This window comes from Apus apus, chromosome 4, assembly GCF_020740795.1.
Source record: "Apus apus isolate bApuApu2 chromosome 4, bApuApu2.pri.cur, whole genome shotgun sequence".
Taxonomy (NCBI): Eukaryota; Metazoa; Chordata; class Aves; order Apodiformes; family Apodidae; genus Apus; species Apus apus.
Genome location: NC_067285.1, coordinates 1457310 through 1480092, shown reverse-complemented (window position 1 = coordinate 1480092; position 22783 = coordinate 1457310). Strand labels below are relative to the sequence as shown.

Sequence of the window (22783 nt, the reverse complement as noted above, 5' to 3'; positions counted from 1 at the left end):
TGGCTCCAACACGGAGTAGCAGAGAGCCTGGAGATGCTGGAGTGGAAAAGATTACGTTCACAATTTACTTTTAAAACCAGAGACTTGGTGTTTTTCTGGTAGAATATTACAATGTGTAGTTTGGGGTTTTTTAGAGGTTTAGAGGCTTCATTGAGTTCAGTAATTAGGCGTGAGTAGTTATCTCTGGTCTTTTCTCCATCTTTGGGACTTTGTTTCTGCCTGTGTTGATATCATGTGCTGGGTGGGACTCTGGGCTGGGTTGGGATCCTGCCTGGCAAACCCAAGGCCATGGCCACAGCAGAGGCACCATCCCACAGCCTGTGCTCCACTCCAACTCTGGCAGGAAAAAGGTGGCAACAGCATCTGGCTGGGATGGTGCCCACCTTTGTGGTTCCACTGTTGTAAAATCAAATTGAAGCTGTGTGTAAGTCAATAAATGTTAAAAAGCCGAGTATTTCTAGAAATAAGGCTTGGGAGAAGTGTCTGTGACACAGAAAAAAAAAGCTGTAACAGCATCTAAAATTATTGGAAGGTTTGCTTTTTCTCTTGCCATATCTCCTTCACCTGCTACTTCAAAGCCTTGGTGGCTTCCTTTGATGTGGCCACCCAGGATGGACTTAGCAGCACAAAGGGGACCAAAGCCTGAGGCTGCCCCTGCCCATCAGGATATTCCCTGGAGAGGTGGGTGTGAAGCATCCCAGGGAGCTTCAGCTCACTGCCACCACATCCAGCTGCCTGACACTGCTGCTGATCCCTGTTGCCATCCCTGCAGGTATTTAAAAGCTGTGTAGATGTGATGCTGAGGGACATGATTGAGTGGTAGGTTTGGCAGTACTGGGTTAACAGTTGGACTGGATGATCTTAAAGATCTTTTCTAGCCCTAATTATTCCATGGTTCTGTAATCACCCTACCAGAGCTGGTTCATGCAAAGATGGTTCATGGTCAACACACCAGTTTGTTCCCCAGGATATTTGCCAAGCACCTAAAGCTCCCACAGCCGTGGTGTTGACTCCAGTGGGCTGCTGGGACCTGCCTCCCTCTTCCAGTGAGGACCAACCCAGGCTGCAGATATTCAATGTTGAAACGCGAGCTGCTAGTGTACCTGGGGGAATGGAAACAAGAGGAAGGGAAACATTGGAATAAATTTAAAGAAGAAATCTGTTCAGTGAAATAAAAAATGAATTGTTTTTTGCAGTACCTGCAAGCAGAGGAGCTGAAGACCCATAGTGAAGGTGATTGTGTGAGTAGCTACAATCTGGAGCAGTCCTGAGGAGTGCACGGTGCTCACGGGTGAAAAACAACATGTAAGTCTCACAGGCTTCAACTCTAAACATTCAGTTGGTGATCATTTGTATGTCCCTCACAAACAAATATTTCAAATAATACTGTTACTTTACATTTTATCGATGTTTTTTAAAAACGAAACGTGCGTTAATTTAACTGTCACACATGTGGGCACTGTACAGCTGTAAGTTAAAAGACTAGAGCTGTATTTTCATTTTCAGGCCACTAATAATGCTCACGCTCCATTGCCATGTTTGACATTGCTCTGTGCCTTCCAGATCCACTTGAATTTGCTCATGAGAAACACCTTAACCTGCCAGACCTCACGCCCAGTACAGAAGGGTTTTGTAGTTTCCTGGTTTTGCTCTGAGCACTAACGTGCTGCACGTCTGTGAAGTCAGTGCATCTCTCCAGTCATTGCAAAATGGGAAATAAATAAATAAACAAACACACACAAAACCTAAGGGCTGGTAATTTAGTACTAGAAAGTTAATTCAGGAGACCTCTGACCTTCTCAGCGCCACGTGACTATTGATTTTCAATGTTGCGCGGGCCCGCGCCGCCCCGAGCGTGTAGTTCAGCAGATTCAGAACAGTTTTTCCCTGATCAGCTCAGTCCCCGAGTACTTGTGCATTAAGACAACAAATGCTGGTGGCTCCCAGCCTGTCACATGGTGGCTCAGCAGACGTGCCAGGTTTCTAATGAACTGGGGCTGGTGGCAAACACAGCTGGGCCAGGGGCTCCTCTGGCCCCTTCCTGGATCCCCTGGGACCAATGTGGGGTCTCCAAAAAAATCCCACCATTGCCTTCACACCAAAGCCTTTCTACTTAACGTTCAGTTGTACTCCCTGCCTTCACCTGGGGATTGGGAGGTTTCTAAACCTGCTTTTTTCTCCTCCTCAGGAAGCAAATGAAGATGGAAATCGCTGATCTCCAAGATGCTCTGGACCTTACCGCCTGGATTATGTGGTAATACCAGGACATGCGACTTTAAACACCTTCCTCCTTTCCTAATCACCAATTAGTTAAATGAGCAGCCATGCCCAGGCTGATGTGGTGCAGACACAGCAGCCTCAGCTCAGATGAAGATGTGTTTTTAACCCATGCACCTAAAACAGACTTCAGCCTCCCCTCCTTCTCCTCCTGACTTTATTGATTATTGAAAATGTTACATCCCAGGGAGGAAAATGTCATTGCTTTAAATACCAGCATTAACAGTTGGTAGAAGTTCTTTTTTTCGCCCAGGCATGTGTGATGAAGAAAAATTAAGCCATGGAAAAAGACAGAAAAATGTATGGAATTTAAAAGGAAGGAAAAAAATAATCATTTGCCTGTTAATCTGACCAAGGAGCTTCACTCCCTTTGAGTGAGGGGCTTAAAAGCAAACACATCTCATACTGGACTTTTTACTGGAATGGTGAAATATATAATGAAATCCAACAAGGAAACTGGAAAAACAGCCAAATTGGTGCAGCAAAGTGGTTAATAGGATCATTAGCCTACTCGCTGTATTTTTTTGGACATTGTGTGCCTGTACCATAGTCCTCAAGAGCAGATTGCAGGAACAGGCTGACAGTTACCCGCTAACTCAGCAGTGCTGGGTGCAAACTGCCATCTTCCTGTGGATTTACAGCTGCCACTTCTGCTACTTCAATTAGTTCTATAGCACACAGATGTTGCTTAAATGTTGCTGCTAATGATACTGCAATAAGCGTAAGATTCATGCCATATTTTGAGGCACGTAAATTTCTCAAGTGGCACAATTAAAGTGGAAATATTAGGTGGGGAGAACTTGGCAGTCTCTCCAACTTGGAAAGCGCACCCGCTATGCAATAATGGGTCAAAAATTCATTCAAGTTTTACTGCTGTTCAGAGTTTTAAAAGACTTTTCACAGTTGAATGCAAAGTAGTAAAAAGCAGAGTATTAGGAAATGAGAATGCTGTTCTGTTATTCAGACATGACTTTTCATTTCAAATTGAAATCACATGCTCACCTTCGCCGGGAGGGCTGCGCGGTGCCCAGCCGAGCTGCCCAGATGCAAAAGGAATAAATACAAAGTTTTCATTAATAATGATTTAATTGCAGGAGGTTCAGCGTGGTGGTTGTATTAGCACGGGGGGGGGAGTGGGGGTGGGGGAGGAGGAGGAGGGGAGGAAGGGGGAAGAGAAAAAATGGTTTCCCAAATCACACACAGAGACAGCATCAATCATTTCCGAAGCCAGATGTAGCCTCCCAACTGCAGCCTGACAACACATCTCCTGTTTGTGCAGCCACCAAGCAATTATTCTTTCCATTCTATCTCCCAGTGACAGATCTCCAAACCCAGGGCTGTAAAAATTAGAGTTTGGGCTTATACAGTTGTGTCAGGTCTTAAAAAAAAAAAAAAAATTAAAAAAAAAAAATCAGAAAACTTATCATGGCCGCAGTGTTTATGAGCTTGTCAAAGTACATGTACATAATTTTCATCAAAATGTCTTTTTTTCCTCATTTCCAGTCCTTCAGGATTAGATTTATCAGCAGCTCATTCGGGGAGAGCTCTGTGCCGGCGTCCGAGCGGCTTTTCCACCTGCGAGCAGGACTCTGGGGCTGAGCCTGTTGGGTTGGCTCTGCTTGTGAAACGCCTGAGCTTTTCTTCTTCATCCCAGGTATTCCCCTTCTTCATAATTGTTTTGAGGGTGCTGCCTCGTGCACCCCACAGATATGAGGTGTTCTTTCTTGAAAATTGTTTTCCGTTCTCTCTCGTTTGGCGCGAACGCATTTTGATGAGCAAAAGAAAGATAGCTGGGAGCCCAAAGATTATTTCCATTTAATGTTTAATTTACTTATACCAGGGGAAGATTAGCAGGCCAGCACTGATTTTCAAAACTTACAGTACTTAAAGGATGAAGTTAAACATGAGGAGAAGCAATCAATAGCCAGGGAAGGGGGCACCAGGCCGGCGAGCATCAGCGCCTTGTATCTAAATTACTGATTTTCTACCAGGCCGCCCGAATGTTTCCATTTCTCTGCGTGGCTCCATCCCGCTCCTGGTTTGGATTATTTAACAGCAAATCTTACAGATGTCAGGTTTGTCTTGTTCCAAGGCAACAAGGACAATAAGTTCGAGCTGACCTCAGGACAATGAATCTTGCAGGAGGCAGGGTGTGTTTTATACTGGCAGCGAACAGCTCCCATGTAATTGAGAGAGGGAAATGTCATCCTCACTGTGCTGTTGACACAACCCTGGTTCTGTGCAGAGGCAGCCCCAGACCCTGCAAACAGGGAGAAGAAGCTTCTCCTTCCTGCCTTTTCTCTTTGCTTTGGTTTGCTTTGGTTTGGTTTGCTTTGGTTGCTTTGGTTTGGTTTGCTTTGGTTGCTTTGGTTCGCTTTGCTTTGGCTTGCTTTATTTTTGAGCCCAGCATTGCCTGGGACAATGTGTGCTGGACAAGGAGGTGGCAGGTGGGACACCAGTGGATCCCAGCAGAAGGGGTTTGAAACCATTAGCCAAAAAACTCAGCTTCTCCATATTTTTTGGTGGTCCTGTCTCACACCTCACTGTCTGACTGTATGTACAGCTCCATGCTGTGTTAGGAGTGTATTTTATTACTGGCTTGTTCCCCAGCTGGCCGGTCTGCTGACAGAAAACCACTTGATTCCAAACAATTATTTCATGTTGAACCCTATTAAGTAAATAATTATTTCAAGGGGTGGTGGTTTTAAACTGAAAGAGGAGAGATTCTGACTAGATATAAGGAAAAAAATGTTTACGGTGAAGGTGGTGAGACATTGGCCCAGGTCACCCAGTGAAGTGGTAGATGTCCCATCCCTGCAAACACTCCAGGCCAGGTTGGATGGAGCTCTGATCTAGTTGAAGATGCCCCTGCTCACTGCAGGAGTTTGGACTAGATGGCCTTTAAAGGTCCCCTCCAACCTGAACCATTCTGGGTCAGGTGCGTCTGGCTGCTGATTCCAGCTGCTTGGTTTGCACTTGTAGCTCAAGGTGCTGGGCTCCTGTTGGCATGACATGCTTGCTGTGCACCAAGGCCTGTGACTTTTCACAACAGCATAAAAAAATTACCTTAATCCCGCAAACAAATCTTTCTTTTTTTTGCCACCTCTGCTACAAAGGCAGGCTGAGAGAGTTGGGGTGTTCAGCCTGGAGAAGAGAAGGCTCCAGGGAGACCTTAGAGCACCTTCCAGTGCCTGAAGGGGCTCCAGGAAAGCTGGGGAGGGACTTGTCACTAGAGAGGGCAGTGACAGGACAAGGGGTGATGGTTTTAAACTGAAAGAGGGGAGATTTAGGTTGGACATCAGGAAGAAATTCTTCACCACAAGGATGGGAAGGCACTGGAACAGGTTGCCCAGGGAGGTTGTGTCTGCCCCTTCTCTGGAGGTGTTCAAGGCCAGGTTGGGTGGGGCTTGTGCAGCCTGGGCTGGTGGGAGGTGTCCCTGCTCATGGCAGGGGGGTTGGAACGTGATGAGCTTTAAGGTCCCTTCCAACCTTCACCATTCAATGATGCTGTGATCTTTCAGGATCTGAGCTGCTCCGTGGGAAAGTGTCTTCTACTGAATGTTTTAAAACTATACCTAAGATGGAGGTTAAAAACAAAACAAAACAAAGCAACACACCAAACTTTTAATGTCAGTTTTCAGGGGGGAGGCTGCAGAGGTATCTGTGAAAGTGCAGTCCATGTGTGATGATGGTTTTATGGGATTCCCAAAAAGAGAATGCCCCTTCCCTGTGTAATTTAGTGTTTCTGTGATACATCAGAGCTTTCTGTCCTCCAGGATATAAGAGGTCACCTGTGATTTATGGACCAAAGGAGTAAGTAGGGCCAGAATGGAGTAGAAAAAAGCAGCTTTGTTTCAGTGATCACGTCCAAACTCTTTGTCTAAGGTGCTGCAGCAACACCAGAGCTGCAACACACCACAAAGTTGCTGTGGGATTAAGCTCTGATTTACTCAGCAATATTATTTGGGCTGAGGGTGTGGAAATCCAATCAGATTAATGTAGTTAGCTCAGTAAGCACCACAATGTTGGTGTTCGTGCTCCCTGACAGGCTGGTGGGGCCAGGGCATCCTTGGTGCCAACCCTCACACCTGCCTCAGAGGGATGGGGTCCCAGCAGCCCGGCAGAGCTCAGGGCAAAGTGGTCCGTGAGCTTCCCACCTTCTGGAATTGTCAGGGCCATGTGGGGAAGGCTTTTGTTTGCTCTGGCAAGGGCTCCACACCTCTGTCCCGCGCTGACTTTGGCAGTTTGGTTCTCATTTCAAATACCCTCTGTGACCTATTAGGATATATAGGCCAGTCTGATTTCCCCCCCTCTCTCCAGCCTATGTCCTCTTTCTATTTAGGAATTAATTATGGTGCTATCTCATATAACTCATTACTATCAATTAATTCTTTCCCTTTCATGATTTTATATAGCTAAATTAGATTGCCTCTTAGGAACTTCATAATCAGTATTGGACTCATTTAGACATTTATTTTTTTTTCCCCCTTCTCTACCCAGTTTTACTTGGGTCTGAGCATGGGGTGGCTGGAAATGCCCTGTCCCCTCTGGTGGGCATGGGTCTGGTCTGATGGCACCACCATGCCCATCTCCACCATCCCCACCAGCTCCAGCTTGGCCTCGCCTCACCCGTAATTCTGAATTTTGGCAGGCTTTATAATTATCATTATTTATTTGGGGGCTGCGTGAGGTGTTATTCTCATGTATCAACATCTGTAAAGATGTTGATCAGCATGAATAGGAAATACCCTACTTCTAGCAACTGGCCAGAGCTTTGTGAATTATCTCCCCCTTAAGCTCCTCGCAGGGACGGGGGGAAACATCAAGGGAGACTCGGGTATTCCCTGTTCATCCTGGTGGGGTGTTAACTTTGAAATCACAGCCTTGCTGGCATTCCCATGTCCATGTTTAACTGCGTCACTGCTCACTGGCACACCGAACCCGCTCAGGGAAAAAAGCAGTAATATGATTGACTAGATCTGGCAGGGCCTGATATTCCCACTCATTTTGAATCTGATCCAGCAGCCGCGAAGGCAATTAAATAACAAGTTTTCTCCGGCAAAATGAGTTCCAAAATGCCCCCAGCTGCATGATGTAGGAAATACACCTTGATTTTACTAATTGTTGTGCCTGCCCTTTGCCGTGGCAGCATCTGAGGTGGCCTTGAGCGACCCACTTCAGGTGTTTGCCATCTCCAAACCCAGGCTGAGCTGCGTGCTGCTGGGCAGGGGCTGTGGGCAGGGGGTGGCCAACAAGGGCGAGGAGGTGTCTTGTGCCAAAGGTCCATCATCATCTGCCTCCCTTCAGGAACACCATGCTCTGGGCACACCAGGACAGGTGCTGGGTGGCTGCAGATAAAGACCAGGCTGTTGTAGGTGCAGCTTAGCCTCAGTGAGGCAGCAAAATGTGGCCCAGGAAGCAGAATTCCTGATGATGTCTTAGGGCCTCACCACCCCGGGCTGAAACCAAACCATCCTGGTGGCAGCACTGAGCAGCCAGGCCCTGCTTCACCACGATGTGACCACCAAAAGGTTGGGAATTATTTTAAAGATGGAGCTAAAAGCAAAAAAATAAATAAACCTAAAAAGAAGCAGTGTTAGGTAAGTCCCTGCAGGCTGCAGCACGCAGATGCTGGCAGGTGTGTGTGTAGTGAAGAGGGATGTTGCATCTCCTCTTACCTCACCTGCTGCTGGAAGAGCATGACTGCATCACAGGCCAAAGTTGGCCAATATTTATTTTTCCTGCAGTGACTTTGGGAGAGCCTCAGCTCCTCCCCAGAGGGACTGGGAATGGCTGCATGATTCCCAGATTTTATTGTTTCCATATTCGGATCAGGCCACGGAGCCAGTGCCAGGGAGAGGCACACAACAGTGAGTAGCAAGAGGAGTGGAATTGCTACATCCCAGTTAAGGCAGATATGGGTCAAGAGAAGGAAAATAAAAGGTGGATTTCTGTGGAAGGAGAGGAAAAGGATAAAGGCAGAGGCTCGTGGGATAACATTGCTTCTGAATACATTCAGATTTGCAGCCTCCTCCTGCCCCCATTCCCCACCCCTGCCCTGGGCTCCTGGCCCAAACCCCCACTTCAGGGAGATGACAAGGGAACAAAAAGGAAGGGAAAAAAAGAAAAAGGGGAAAAAAAAGAACCCCAAAACTTCACGAGGAGGACAAATGTAAAGAAATACTCAATTAAAAACCCATTCAGGGTGGCTTTTGAATATTATTTTCACTAAAAAATGAGGGAAAATGTGCTATCTGATCTATCTTCTTCTTTTTTTTTTTTTTTTTTTTTTTCTTCCAGAATGTCTGCTCATTCTCCTAAGGAGAGATTATTCTCATTATCAACAAGTTTTGACTATTATTGTTGAAATCTGGGGATTTTACTGAATATGCACTGCCTTTGGCTGAGCAGGGAGCCACCCAGCATTATTTAATCTATTTACATTCCTGTATTCATTTATATTTCACAATCTAATGATGTGTTTTATATCTTTCTGCAGATGAAAATGCTGGATGTTGCATTTCTTCTTGATTTTGTGAGTCAAGTTCAGTTTGGACAAAAAGAAGTGTGCAGTTCCACTCTGGTGAGAAGAGCTCTCATTTCCTCAGGTATGTGGACCTGTCAAAGTAGTGCTGGATGCAAAAGGAAGGAGCAGGTTTCTCTACGTGTCCTGCAACTGAAGTTAATAAATTACATTAATAAAGTTAATACGCCAGTAGAGATGCCATAGATTATTATGATTGTTAAATGAATTATTAATAATATATATGTTATTAATTATTATATTCGTATGCTCTATGTTATTGTCTAGAGTCAAAAAGGGAATTGTTTCTGATCATCATGTCCTTTCAAGGTATTAAAACTAGCAGATCTTACCCTTTAAATCTATTTTTTTATTCATAGATCAGGAGAGGAAAACACATTCTCTGCTCTTGCAACTCCAAATCATGTTTTGAGTGAATTAGTCATCGGCCTGAACCAGCTGAACACAGCACAGGAGTGGTCAGACACTGGAATGGTGGAGTCACTATCCCTGGGTGTGTTTAAGGGTTGTTTGGATGTGGTGTTGGTGGAGATGGTTTAGGGGAGAACTTGGCAAGTAGGGATGATGGTTGGACTCGGTGATCCCAAGGGGCTCTTCCAACCTGAATGGTTCTATGATTCTGTGGAAAAAAAACCCAAACCCCACACCTCTGCCATTGCTGGAATGGCTGTCACCAAGTTGATCATGGCAGCAAGCTCTGACTCCAGACTCTGAGCTGGTGGCTTCTGCCAGCTCAGTCATCTGGAGCACTTTGAAGTGCTCTCAGAAAGCATCTTCTACCTAAGACTGTTTTGTGTTTAATCTGAACCATTTCTCTTAAGTTATAAGGGGCCTTGGTCTCCTTCCCACAGCACACCTCTGTGCTGGCCCAGACTGATGGGTGAGATGCCAGCCTCAGACTCTGGTGAATCATGCTTGGCCAAGCCATGTCCACCCATCCTCACTCCTTGGTGGCAGCCACCAGCACTGCCCTGGGGTCACTAATCACTGCAAAAGAATCACAGAACTACCTTGGTTTTGCATTTACTGTATTTTTATCAAATTTATTCTTCTGATGTGAAGTCAGATGGGTGCAGGACCCCCCTGTGTGTGGTGGTCTGTACCTGCAGGTGTCAGTCTCACCAGCATCCCCACTGTCTCATCCCACCACCATGGCTTGATCCTGCCTTACCAGCAGCAAAGCTTTCCCAGCAAGGTGGTATTACAGGCTTGCAACTCATAAATATTTAATCTTCACATTAAAAACATGGGGCAGAGCAGCCAGTAAGGTCTGACAATGAAAAGGCTTCCTGTTTTGATGATGGTGTCAGAAGAAGGTAGCACAAGGTGGTTTTTTTATTAAGATGAAGAGGAAATCAAAAGCAGAGATAGAAAACAAGACAAATGTGACCTGGAGGACACCCAATTGTGGCTGCTGAGATGTTTGGTTTAGCATCCAGACCTGCTCTTTCTGCTGTCACCTGTATTTGAGCTTCCTATAGGAGTGCAAAGTACAGGCAGGTCACACAGACCAGGATTATTCATGTCAGATTCCATTCAAAACAGATCATTTCAGCACAAAACCAAAAAAATATGTATCTCTCTCTTCCAATCTTTGACTCAAAATGTGATGTTTTTATAAGACGAAGCTGCCAAGTCCTTGCTCTTGCAAGAACTTTAAAATGGTTGATTGTGGATTTGCATGAGTTCTGTACATGTGTGGGTAACTGCTCTGCTCTAGGTATTTATTTATCACTTCCTGAGCCGTTCCAGTTTCTTTGTTGTGGCATTTTTCAGTTACTGAAAGCAGAACATTTTGGACATCTTTAGGTGTGGTATCATGGAGAGGGTTTTTCAGGACACTCTTTATCTTTGAAGAATGCTCCTCTTGGTCTGTAAGTTCCCTGTGCTCAGGACAGGTCCTTCCTCAGGCTGAGCTGCTGAGGGTATGAGCAGGTCAGCAGCTGGGGATGAGCAGCTTTGGAGCAAGGATTATGGTGGGCAAGGAGGGCTTGGGTTAGACCTCTGTAAAGCATGGAGTCCTCAACATCATTTCATCAGGCCTGAACTAGAAAGTAGTGGTTTAGAGTGGAAAATGTCCCTTTCTTTGTATGTTTTGGTGAACAGCAGGACTTTCTGAAAGGCTCCTGCAGAGCAGCCTCTGAAGGGTCTTCTTGCAGAAGAGTGCAATAGGAGCTCTTGGTTGTAGGTGTCACTGTGTGGTTTGCTGGCCTGCTGCAATCACCTGGGCTTTTCAGATTTCATTTGAAAAGATTCTCTCTTTTATTTTGGTAGTCAATGTTATTTTGGAAGATTCTGGCAGGTGGTTCAACTTCTTCAAAATACAGAAGTTTCTTCTCTTTTCCTCTTTCCTCATTCATTGTTCTGAGTTGATTGTTCTGTTGTTTCTGCAAGCCCTTCTCACTGGCACCACCATGGTGTGGCTGAGTGGTGATGAGTTGTGTTACCTGGTAGTGCTGAGACAAGCAGGGATGCTGTGGGGAGAAGGAGCTGTGGTGGGGCTGTGGCCTCCTTGCAGACAGCCCTCAACACCATTCTTCCTCCACCCCATCCTCTTTTCTGATGGAAAACAAACTGTGGGGCTGTGCTCCAGCACCAGTTCTACTGGTAACTCTGGTTTACCCTTTTCTGCAGGCTTTATTACTTTTCTCCTCCCCTCAGGTCATTTAACCAATGGGATTTGTGTCCACTGGCTGACCTTCAAAATCTCCAACATGGGAGGACACAGATTTTATTACATCTCTTCCACTACCAAGTTCCTCATCCTCCTCAGCAGGACATTGGCTATATGGACCTTCTACGTTTTGTTCTGACATTGATGCCTTTTCAGCCTTCTTAAAACTTGGAAAAAAAGGTACTAACCAGGAATTCTTTATTTTACAAAGCACTCATGGTTTCTGTTTCACTGATTTCCAGGGAGGAAACATGTGCATGCTGGGTACGTTTTGGAAACTTTCTTCTAAATTAATTTATGCTCAGTGTTTTTTCACACAAACAATTAATTTGTAGTAAGTGTCTAATTCTATGAGAACCTTTGAGCTCCTACTGCTCCTTTGCCCACCCCTTTCTGTTGTCAGGGACCCTCAGCCATGGACCTGGCTTCACCTCTTGTTCCATCAGAACCTCTTGCTGGTTCCTACCTACTGCTCAACCTTTGCTATTTTATTGAGGCTTTGTCTTGAGGGATATGAAGTAAGTGAGGGGCTGGTGGGTGAGAAATCTTGGAAGTCTTGGATATCTCAGTGTTTGTGGGATTCATGACTTTGAATCATAGAATTGCAGAATGGTTTGGGTGGGAAGAGACTTGAAAGTCCGTCAACTCCAGCCCTCCCTGCAGTGAGCAGGGACATCTTCAGCTAGACCAGGTTGCTCAGAGCTCCATCCAACGTGGCCTTGAATGTTTCCAGGGATGGGGCACCTACCACCTTTCTGGGAAACCTGGGCCAGTGTCTCACCACCCTCAATGTAAAAAATGTCTTCCTTACACCTAGTCTGAATCTCCCGTCTTTTTGTTTCAAACCATCACCCCTTGTCCTGTGACTACAGGCCCTGCTAAAAGGTCTGTCCCCAGCACCTCTGCTATGAAGTCAGGCTGGGAGAGTTGGGGTGTTCAGCCTGGAGAAGAGAAGGCTCCAGGGAGACCTTAGAGCACCTTCCAGTGCCTGAAGGGGCTCCAGGAAAGCTGGGGAGGGGCTTTTCATCAGAGTTGATAATGATAGGACAAGGGGTGATGGTTTTAAACTGAGAGAGGGGAGATTTAGGTTAGATATTAGGAAGAGATTCTGCACTCTAAGGGTGGTGAGGAACTGGAATGGGTTGCTCAGGGAAGTTGTTAATGCCCCATCCCTGGAGGTTTTTAAGGCCAGGCTGGATGAGGTTTTGTGCAACCTAGTCTACTGGTAAAGGTTCCTGCTCACTTGATCTTTCAGGTCCCTTCCAACCTTAACAATTCTATGATTCTAGGATCCTGTCTTTCTTATAGGTCCCCTTTAAGTATTTAAAGTCCAAAACTTAAAGACTTACTCTAAAATGGGACACATCAATAAACCAGAAGATGAAGAAGTGCTGTGGAATGAATTTCCACTCTGACTTGGCTCCTTCCTTCTTTAGCTTCTCCCTTTTTCTTCTAGCTATACTTGGTCTGTCGTCTACCCAGACAGCCTGATGAGGTTGTTGAAGGTTGTTTGATTATTATCATTTCTACTCATTACAGTTTCAAAGCACTTTTGTGCCTGTGGTGCAAAGCCCACAGCAATTATTTATTTTCCATTGTATTTTTTTCCCCAGAGACTCAAGCTGTTGGGTTGGAAGAAGGTGGAGTCTGCAGCAGGAGTGGGACGTGGAGAACTCCCTTTGCAAGCCTCTGTGATGACCCAGCACCTCCCACCCCACCAGCCAGAGGCACTGGTGACCACGTCCTGGCCCTGTCCTTCATCTGGTGAGGATGGACCTGTGGGTCTGAGCCCTGGTGGCCAGAGCCCAGACCATCCAGGAAGGTGTTGCCCTCAGCTCCAGCACCCGGGACCATCGCTCAGCACCTGCTCCCACCTCAGACCTGCACAGCACAAGGGAAGACATCATGAAAAGTCACTTTATTGGATTTCAAGGTATTTTTATTTTTTTTTCCCTGCTTCTTCCTTCTTCCTTCTCCCCATCTTGGCGTCTTCTCCTAAGTGAATAATGACAGGACAAGTGGAAATGGCCTGAAGCTGCACAGGGGAGGTTTAGGCTGGATATTAGGAAGAATTTCTTCACCCAAAGAGTGGTTGGACAGTGGAACAGCTGCCCAGGGAGGTGGTGGAGTCACTATCCCTGGAGGTGTTTAAAAGAAATGTAGATACAGTGCTCAGGGACATGATTTAAGCACTGAACAGGTAAATTAGGTTATGGTAGGGAGATTAGGTTATGGTTGGACTTGATGATCTTCAAGGTTCCTTCCAACCAGGATGATTCTGTGATTCTATAATCTTCCCCTCGGTGTCTCCATCCTGTGTTTCATCATGGAGCAACTTTAAAATTTGTTGGCTGTATCACCCAGACCAATTCCAGCCTCAATTTCCCTTTTTTTCTGTTCTTTTTTTAAAAATATTTGGTTTGGTTGGTTGTGGGGTTTTTTTCTACATTTTGCACAACAATCTGTGATTTTGGCCTGGTTGAAGCAAAGCAGCTTTCAGACAACATCCATTCACCCTCACCACCCCCACCTGGCCTCTTCTGGGGTAGTTGCCTTTTGTTACAAAGTTGTTTCTCAAACAGTTTAAATTATGTCAAATGCAAAAAATAGAGTCACACAACTGCAATCCCCCAAAAACTTTGTGGGCACAAAAAATACAGTATTTTGTGACCAAGTAGCTGCACCCTTTTTTTCACAATGCCCTTTCAGTACTAGTACAAAGTCAACAAAGAGGAAACAAAGCCATTACAGTGCAACTGTTCCTTTATTTGAATGTGTAAGAAATAAATTTTAAAAAAATCACAACTATATAACCTCTGTCATTAGCATCATATTTTAATTGGCCCAGCTGCAGTAGCAATGTCACCAGCTGGAGCAGGGCACCAGGCCAGGAGGTCTCAGATCCCCCATCAGTTTATTCTGACCTGAGGGCTGAGAAATCATATTTGATTTCTTGTATGTAACAATGAAATTTAGCATCATGGATGAGAAAAAGAGAGAGCCTGGGTTTTACTTGTATAAATGAAATAAGTTCTAGATAGTTCATTTTATTTAGCCCTTCAGTGCTTTATGAAGTGTATGAGTAAAGATCATGATCACTTTAAATGATACACTCCAAGTTTTTAAAACTTTTCATTACTTGGAGGGGACTTTAGGACCATTCCTCCTTCTTAGCTTTTGTGGAGAGTCTTTGCTCAGTCTGACTCCAGCCTGGGTGCTCGCTCTTCCTTTTCCTGTAAAACTCAGGGCAGTAAGTACATTGTATAATGACAAGTGACCAAAAAAAATCAATTTGTAATCTGATTTGAGGGTTTTGATTTCCTCTGATGAGTTCAAATTTCATTAAAAGCAACCTCATTCGAAGATAAAAGAACTCCTTGAAGGGTAAAGCAGGGAATTGTCTCACAGAGTATAAAGCATCCCAGCTCCTTTGTGCTATTTATTCACGGCATTAATTGTGAGGTCCAGCGGGCGGTGTCAGTTGGCAGATGCACCCTTATCAGCCCCACGATCTGCACGAGGAGGGGAGGGGGGGGGAAAAAGAGCCAAAAAAAAAATAAATAAAAATAAGGCACAAGGGCTCACATTCAGAGCTCGTTCTGCGCCGCATCGACACTCCAGTTATCAGCAGCCCTTATTATCTGCTCAGCGGCGGCGCGCAGCTTGCTGCTGACATAATAAGCTACAAATCACTGATGGGGCCTTTCTGCATCCTCCTAATTGTGTGTGTTCTCTGGGAACAAAAAAAAAAAAAAAAAAAAAGATGGTCGGGCCTCTTGTCTTGATGAGAAATTGACATTTTCTGGCGGGGCCCGGCCAGCACTATGTGGGGAGATAAGACTTATAGTTGTTTTAAAGGCACGCAGCCATTCTTCCAGAGGCCTCTTTATTGCTCTAGTTGACCCACTTGATGAGTATGGATTTCATGAGGTCTTTTTCAGCATTTGAACTATAAAAGGTTCAGAATGACACCACCCCTTATAGACAAAAGATAACCTTGCCCTTTGAATATATTGATTCTTTATTAACTAGGCTGTTTAATGCAATGAAATGAGGCATTAGATTGAAGCCTTTTTCAAGTGCTTTGAATAATCTTTAAAAGCTTGAAAGACTTTAAAAAGCTGCTCTGCAATAATTGGCATATACTTTTAGAGACTCTATTCCTTCGGTTTGATTAAGGAATTTGTATCATCTTCCTATGTCTAGACTTGCTATAGGCTGACACAACTTATTTTCTTACCAAGTGGCTGTGGTAGGTGGTGGATCGCTCTAGGACTTATCATTCCTATCACAAAATTTTGTTTCTTTTGTGTTTTCTTTGCATTGAAAGTTAGATGAACCATTTAGATGCTCTTTATTCAAACCTTTGAAGTAAACCTAAAAGGGAAAGTGCCAGTAGGCATCACGCAGGCTTTCATCCCTATAAACCATCTTATTTTTTTAGTCGGATGCATCTGATTATCCTGCCATTTAAACATGCTGCACAGATAACACACTCAAAGAGCAACAATTGTCAGTGCATAATCATAATCATAATCCAAATGCTCTAGATTTTTAACATCTGTTTTCATCAAATATAAAAACAATGGAAAAACTGGAGAAGAAAGGTAACTTAAGTTAAATATCCTGCATTTCCAGCTTTCTAAGTTGGGAGTGCAACGAAGCTGCAGCTTCTCCTCACACTCCATCACTTAACTGCTGAAACACAGGGCAAGGAGGGTGAGACTCCAGCACAGGGGGTGTCCTTTGGGCATGTACACAAGTGCCCACACTCACTCTGCAGCTCAGAGTTGCCCTCTTGAAGTTGTCAGCAGCTCTCTGGTAAGGGCAGACTTAAAGCTTCCCTAGCCAACACCCTGCTTTGCCAGGATTGCTTTCCTCCTGTTGCTGCTAGCAGCCAGACCCAGATTTTGGTACAAATTAATACCCAAAGTCTGGCTGTGGCCACCCAAGGATGCAGACACACACACACACACACACCTGGCAGCTGGGGTTGGGAGTCCAGATCTGGACTTGGTATCATAACCAGCTTCTCTGCCTGGGAGGCTGAGGCTGTGCCCTCCACACTGTCTTTATATTTCAGGTACATGATACGTACATCACACGTCCTACAGACCAGAGGATGAAATACTTGTGCTCAGCATTATAATTAGCAAAAGCATTTGCTTCCTCATCAGCATTTAAAAGACAAGCATGCCGACCTTTGGAGTCAAACATGGAAAAATTTGGGTTGTGCTGTGTTTAAAATTAACTTTTCCTGTTTACAGACTTTTACAATACCATATTAAAATAGAAAAATAAAAAAAACAACTCTGTGGTTACCTTCCCTGGACACAGAGGGTGTGAAGCAGCTTTGGTTAGATGCTTCGCCCAGACAAGTCATGGCAGGGCTGTGGAGCAGGGGTCTCCTCCCTCGTCATCCTCCTTGGGGCTGCCTGGGCTATCCTGGGGCACCAAAAAGCCCCATCAAGAGTTGGGCTTCTTCTTTGCCAAGCCAGAACTTCAAATTGTGTTTGTTATTTAGAAATGAAACCCCCAGTGTTGCATTTCTTTGTTTTCTGTTTAGTCACTTCTTTTTTTTCTTTAATAATCAAACCCGATAAAATTACTTTAAACAAAAAAAAAATGAAATTCACAGACAAGAAATACTTTAATTAAATATTGTGTAAAATGAACATTTTTTTATACAGTTAAATATATGAAAAAATGTACAGATAAAACAATCTTATTGTAGGGTCTTTAACAGTAAAATCTACCATTTAGTGAAGCTTTTTTTTTTTCTTTCCCGTCTGGAGACAATGAAGCAATGAGTGCATTGACTAAGTAAATCTAAAACACAAACAGGTTCCATTTATGAAGAAACTTGCAAACTTTCTTAACATGTACACGTGACCTCTTCTTCAGAGCAGAAAAAAACCCCTTTAGACAGAATCTAACGGAGGCAATTCAGTTCCAAAGTGACTTCTCAGGCTTTTCCACGTAGCCAAGCCTTGGTCAGTATCCCACAGGACATGCCCATGGCATTGATCAGCTGTGATCAGCTCTGGCTTTCTTTTTTATTTAAACCCTTTCATAAAAGCTATACTAAAATGTGCATTAATTTATTAATTTTTTTTTGCCCAGAACAAAAAAAATATATATATATTAAAAAAAGGAAAAAAAAGTATCCCTCCTTTTTTGGTTAAAAAGTTGAATTCTGCTGCAGTTTGCAACGTGGTTTGCAGTGCTGCATTTGCAAACTATTTAGTGCAAAGTAAACTAAAAGAAAACAGAACTTCAGGTGTGTCTCTGTGGGTTTGGCACCACCAGCCAGGATGGACAATGGAGGTCATTCCAGTTTAAAAAGTACAGTCAGCTACAGGTCTGTTACAAAAAGTTCCCTAAAAAAACCAAGAAACCTAAATAAACAAACCCCAAACATTAAAAAATTCAGGTCTGGTCCTGATTTCATGTGAAACTTTGATCTTTTTTAACCAGTGCAGGGCTCGGGAGAATGCAGAGTGCAGCAGAAAACCGACACATAAAGGAGTGATAGAAATTCTACACCAGGTTTGTGCTTCTTTTGTTTTGTTTTTACACCAGAAATTATCCAAATGAAGTCGTGACTAACAATTGTGGTGTAAGCCTGTGAGAAAACAGCACAAAAGTTCTTCAAAGAAGTTCACTTTTAAGGCATCAGAGAAGTTAAATGTGGCAAACGTTTTAATTAAAACATCAGAAGTGAATTTATTTTAAACTTTAGGCCTCTGAATTTTTCCAGTAAACACAGTTCAGCTATGTGGCAAAGTCATGGGTGGCAGCTAAAAATGACTTTTTACAGTCTCTGAAAAAAAATAATAAAAATAAAATTGAAAAAAGGAAGAAAAAAAAAAAAAAAGGAAGAAAAAAAAAATCCAACCACAAAATAGATTCACCTTTTTTGTGGCTGTATCACATGCACATATTCTACTAGTATCATTACAGCCATGTGGCACAATTCTGATTTGACTATACAACAAACAACTTCTTTTTCTTCAAAATTATTTGTTCTGATAACTTAAAAAATAATATAAAAATAAACAATGAATTTGACTTTTCCTCAAAAATAATAAAAAAAAAAGGATGAAAAGTCTAAATAATAGCAACTTTATGAAGTACAAATGAAATGTATGGACACTAATTTATTTAAAAGAAAAACATGAAGGCAACAGGTTCTTGGCTTAATGCTCTTCTCAGCATCACAATACCAGGCCATGACAAAAACCAAGACGTACAAGAACAACAACAACAAAACAAAACAAAAAGATGAAAAGCAATATACAAAATTTCAAAGATAAATACAATATTTATAGTTGATATGTTACAAAATAAATTCCCTTAGTGACTGCAAGTGTTTATGTGAAAGAAAGTGTTGCAATGGGTAAGATTATTTTATTCCTTATAGCCTTTCATAAGGAATAAAATCTGCTTTTCTAAATATTTAAGTGGATCTGAAAAAAATTCAAGACAAGTGTATAAATATTTAGCTACAACTTTGGCAAAATCACAAAAGTCTACAATTTTATAACCACATACAAAACACATTAGGGAAGAAGGATCTAGAAGTCAAAAGGACAATTTTTTCTGGTACAAGAAACATAGACTTCACAGTAGCCTAAGAATGCAATAGTATACAGTGCTAGCAAAAGTTGAAAAAATGTTGCAGATCACACTTGCTTAACAGGAAGCTCTAGCAGTGAAGTATATTTTTTGTTGTTTTTTTGTTTGTTTGTTTTGTTTGTTTGTTTTTAACCAACAGACAGTAGCAATTATTTTATTTATTTTTTTTTTTTCCCCCTCTGTCAGTGTGCTTGTTGAAAGGCAAGAGAATTCAATATCAAAGTTACAATTTCTAACTACAATAAGTTACAAAGTTCCATTTCATTAAGATGAAGTTAAGCAATGAGAAACCCTCCCGCGCCCGCCCCGCTGCCCCTGGTGGTTTTTTTTTTTTCTTCTTCTAATCATATATTCCTCCTTTTTTTCTGGTTTTTTTTTGCTTTTTTTTTTTTTCTGCTTTTTCTCTTTCCAGTTGGATGGCTCATAACCTCCTTGGGCCCTCCCCCCCCCCTTTCCCCCAGTTTGTTTGTTTGCTTGTTTGTTGTTGTTGTTTTTTTTCCCCACCACAAAAAAATATTTCACATTATAGAGATACACAACCATTGTGAATCTAGGCATGAGTACAGAAAAATGTTCGGAGGCATTTTTCATCAGTGTTTCATGATAATCAAAATGGTGCATCCACAAAGTTTCTCCCAACACATAGCAAGTACTAGACATAGCCAAGACGTAATCAGAAACTTTATACAAAATAGGCGTCGCTTTTTCCTTATTCTTCAGGACTGAGAAATGTGAAAATATGAGAAAAAATTCAGTCAATAAAATGGAATTGTTCATGAAGAAGTAGGTTGTTTTGCATGTAGATTCTTAATAGTTTAAATAAAATCTTTAAACAAAGTCTTTTTTTTTTTTTTCCTCCTTTGTTTTGTTTTGTGTGGTTTTTTTTCTCCCCTTTTTTGTAGCATTTCCATCTGTTGCTGATTCTCTGTGAAGATACTGCTTCCATCAGCATGTCTTAATATACTAAACTTGTCCCCTAAGCCCGTCCTCTGAAGCTTGGTGCTACGGTAGGTAAACAAAAGTGACTTTACATTGGCGGGACTACAAGCCCAGACATAGCTAAAAGAAAAAGAGAAGAAAGAACAAAAATAAAAAATCAGCTGTTATTAGCAGTTGTGAGTAAGGAACACCTGGTTCACACCAACCTCCTCATGCCCCAGCACCCTCTGCCTGGGGGGGCATGGACAGGCTCTCCCCAACAAAACGCTCCCCAAGGGCTCCCAAGATGCCAGAGGAGGTTCTGAGGGGGCTTCTGTGCCCAGAGCAGCCCAACCCCTGTGGCATATTTCCCAGCAGGGATACCACGGTCACTCCTGATCCTAGCAGGCATCCAAATCCCACCAACCACTGCTCCCTGCCCAGACCTGGCACCTGGGCAGGAAACCTCCATTTCCACAGTTGTACTTCATGGTACCAACAAGACCGAGCAAGCCAAGGACTCAAAGACCAAAGCCAAGCACCCTACCCCTGCTCTCACCTCTGGAGACCAAGCACCACCAAAAAGCAAGAGGTTATTACCCCTGACCAGCCATCTCCTCATTTTTTAACAGCTGAAGCCTGAGACACCAACAATTACTGCTTGCTTTTTTTTTTTTTTTTTTACTTAGTTAACTCTTTGGTAGAAACATAATTTAGACAGACTTTAATTTTAGTGTTGTTTAATTTTTGCCATAATGATATTTCTCATTAATGTATGTACAACAGATATTAATAAATTTGTTCGTGTAGTGAAGTGAACTTCAATTTCTCAGTTCATTAATTTCCACAATATTAATTTGCTTCAGATTCTCTGTTGCAGCTTTATGGTTTGGAAGAGCTGGGTACACACACGTGTCATACGTTGCACAACCTCCTCCCAGCAGCATGGGCTGCACCACCAGGATTGCTCCTTAGATCCTAGCTCAGGTGATGCTCTTGAAACAGGTTGAAGTTTTCCAACTTTGTTACTTTTTTCCCCTCCCATTAAGCTTATGTAATTATTGCAGGGAATTATAATATGCACGTTTAAAATCTGAACAGCCAGCAAAGTTACAGAACCAAAGTTGGGATGGGCTCTTTCTACCCAAAACGTTTAGTTTCTGTATTATCACCTACTGAATCTCCTGAGTTTTCAGGCAGCCTGGCACATCAGGCAGCTCCAGAAAGATTTGGTTCTGAGTGCAGGATAGGATGAGAGGTAACAGCCTCAAGTTGCACCAGGGGAGGGTTAGGTTGGATTTTAAGAATTTCTTCCCCAGAAGGGTTATCAGGCATCGGAACAGGCTGCCCAGGGCAGTGGTGGAGTCACCATCCCTAGAGGGATTTAGAAGCCGCATAGACACAGCACTTAGGGATATGGTTTAGTTAAGGACTTCTCAGTTTTAGGTTGATGGTTGGACTTGGTGATCTTTAAGGTCTTTTCCAACCAAGGTAATTCTGTGTGTACCTGAACCCAGGGGACACGGGAGCTCATTCTGAGGTGCTGTTATGCTGCAATCCAACCCTTGGCTGCCCTGGACATTAAGATCACCACAGGTGAACCCAGAGTACAGGGGTTTTGTGGTTCAGTTTCATCGAGGAGCTGTCGTGGTGCTCCATATAAGGAGGTGATGGGGGGGATGCAAAGGCTCAGTCCTGAAGCCAGCACCAGATGTGCTTCACCAGCCAAGCAAAGTATAGAGGTCCAGGGCTGATCTGGACATTTGCTTCTTCAGAGAAGGATTTAGCAGAAGCAAAAGTCCAGATTTTTTTTTTTTTCTTTCAGAGGTTATGTGCATAAATACCTGCATACACTGCACACCATCACTTGGTGCTGACACCCTGCACATCTTAATCACAGAGCTCCTGTCATCTCCTGCCTGGCTTCTGCCAAACATGTAGGTTGTCTGCTGCACGAACCTTAATTCTTTAATTTAACTGATTTAGCCATTTTTGTTTAATTCTATCTGGCACACTGGGGGTGGTGAAAAAAATGGTGCTCCAGACATTTCACTAGTTATTTTAGTAGCCACATTGGACAATTGTGAATTTCTGCACCACGTTTCCCACTGTGCAAATTGATACCAAATGTCTCCCGAAAGATAGATGGGGCAGCCAGTTTTTTAGTAATAGTTTTAACAGTTTCAACCAGGGGAAGGCCAGAAGACTAAGCAGGATGCAATATTCCAAGAATATAGAGAGGCTTTAGCTCTGCTTTATGACCATAAAGTTTACCCAGTGAGCAGCACCTTTTGCAATCTATAAAAAGTCAATTACAATGGAAAACTGAATTTTGAACACATCTTACAACTTCACTTACTACTTCATACTTATAATTTTACAGAGATTCCCGTGCTTTCTTGTTAAAAAAAATACTATTTTATACTTGAAAGGTCCATTGTTTGACACAGGAAAAAGCACGCTGCCCTAAGGAGCCCATCCACCACCATCCTGCTCGTAAAAAATTGTGTAAGTACCTAAACTTTCTGCTCATAGGCCGAGCAGTGGAAGTCATAGAGAGCTAACAAGATTGGGGCTTTCTGGAGAAGGCCCAAGGGCCCTTTTCTGTAGCCTTACTCATAGGAGTGAGTCACACCATAAGACAACAGAGACGGGTGGGGGTTCTCCTCTGTGAGCTGCTGCTTCCGGGTTTTGACCCTAATTATGGTCTCAGCTGGCCCAGGATGGAGGCA

General features: G+C 43.3%; 1 protein-coding gene and 1 long non-coding RNA gene across 12 annotated transcripts in view; one reads left to right on the top strand and one right to left on the bottom strand.

Moving 5' to 3' along the window:
- The first annotated feature begins 131 nt into the window (after positions 1–131).
- LOC127383775 (uncharacterized) lies at positions 132–21017 on the top strand. 4 transcript variants are annotated; one of them, XR_007889291.1, is made up of 10 exons: positions 132–772; positions 1197–1305; positions 2189–2254; positions 3781–3931; positions 8777–8885; positions 9181–9314; positions 11483–11675; positions 13109–13428; positions 17973–18044; positions 20036–21016. It is a non-coding gene; the product is annotated as an uncharacterized LOC127383775 (long non-coding RNA). The 4 variants fall into 4 exon arrangements; XR_007889293.1 differs by having other exon boundaries at positions 132–1305; positions 17978–18044; positions 20036–21017; XR_007889290.1 differs by having other exon boundaries at positions 132–1305; positions 20036–21015.
- Positions 19918–22783, bottom strand: part of EBF3 (EBF transcription factor 3) — a 119322-nt gene continuing 116456 nt past the window's right edge. For 6 of the 8 annotated variants that reach the window (XM_051617257.1, XM_051617254.1, XM_051617259.1 and 3 more), the window contains one exon: positions 20109–20192. In XM_051617257.1, the coding sequence (XP_051473217.1) occupies positions 20161–20192 (32 nt within the window). In that variant the 3' untranslated portion in view covers positions 20109–20160. Of the gene's footprint in view, positions 20193–22783 lie in introns of all 8 variants that reach the window. The other 2 variants (XM_051617253.1, XM_051617255.1) reach the window with 1 other exon arrangement.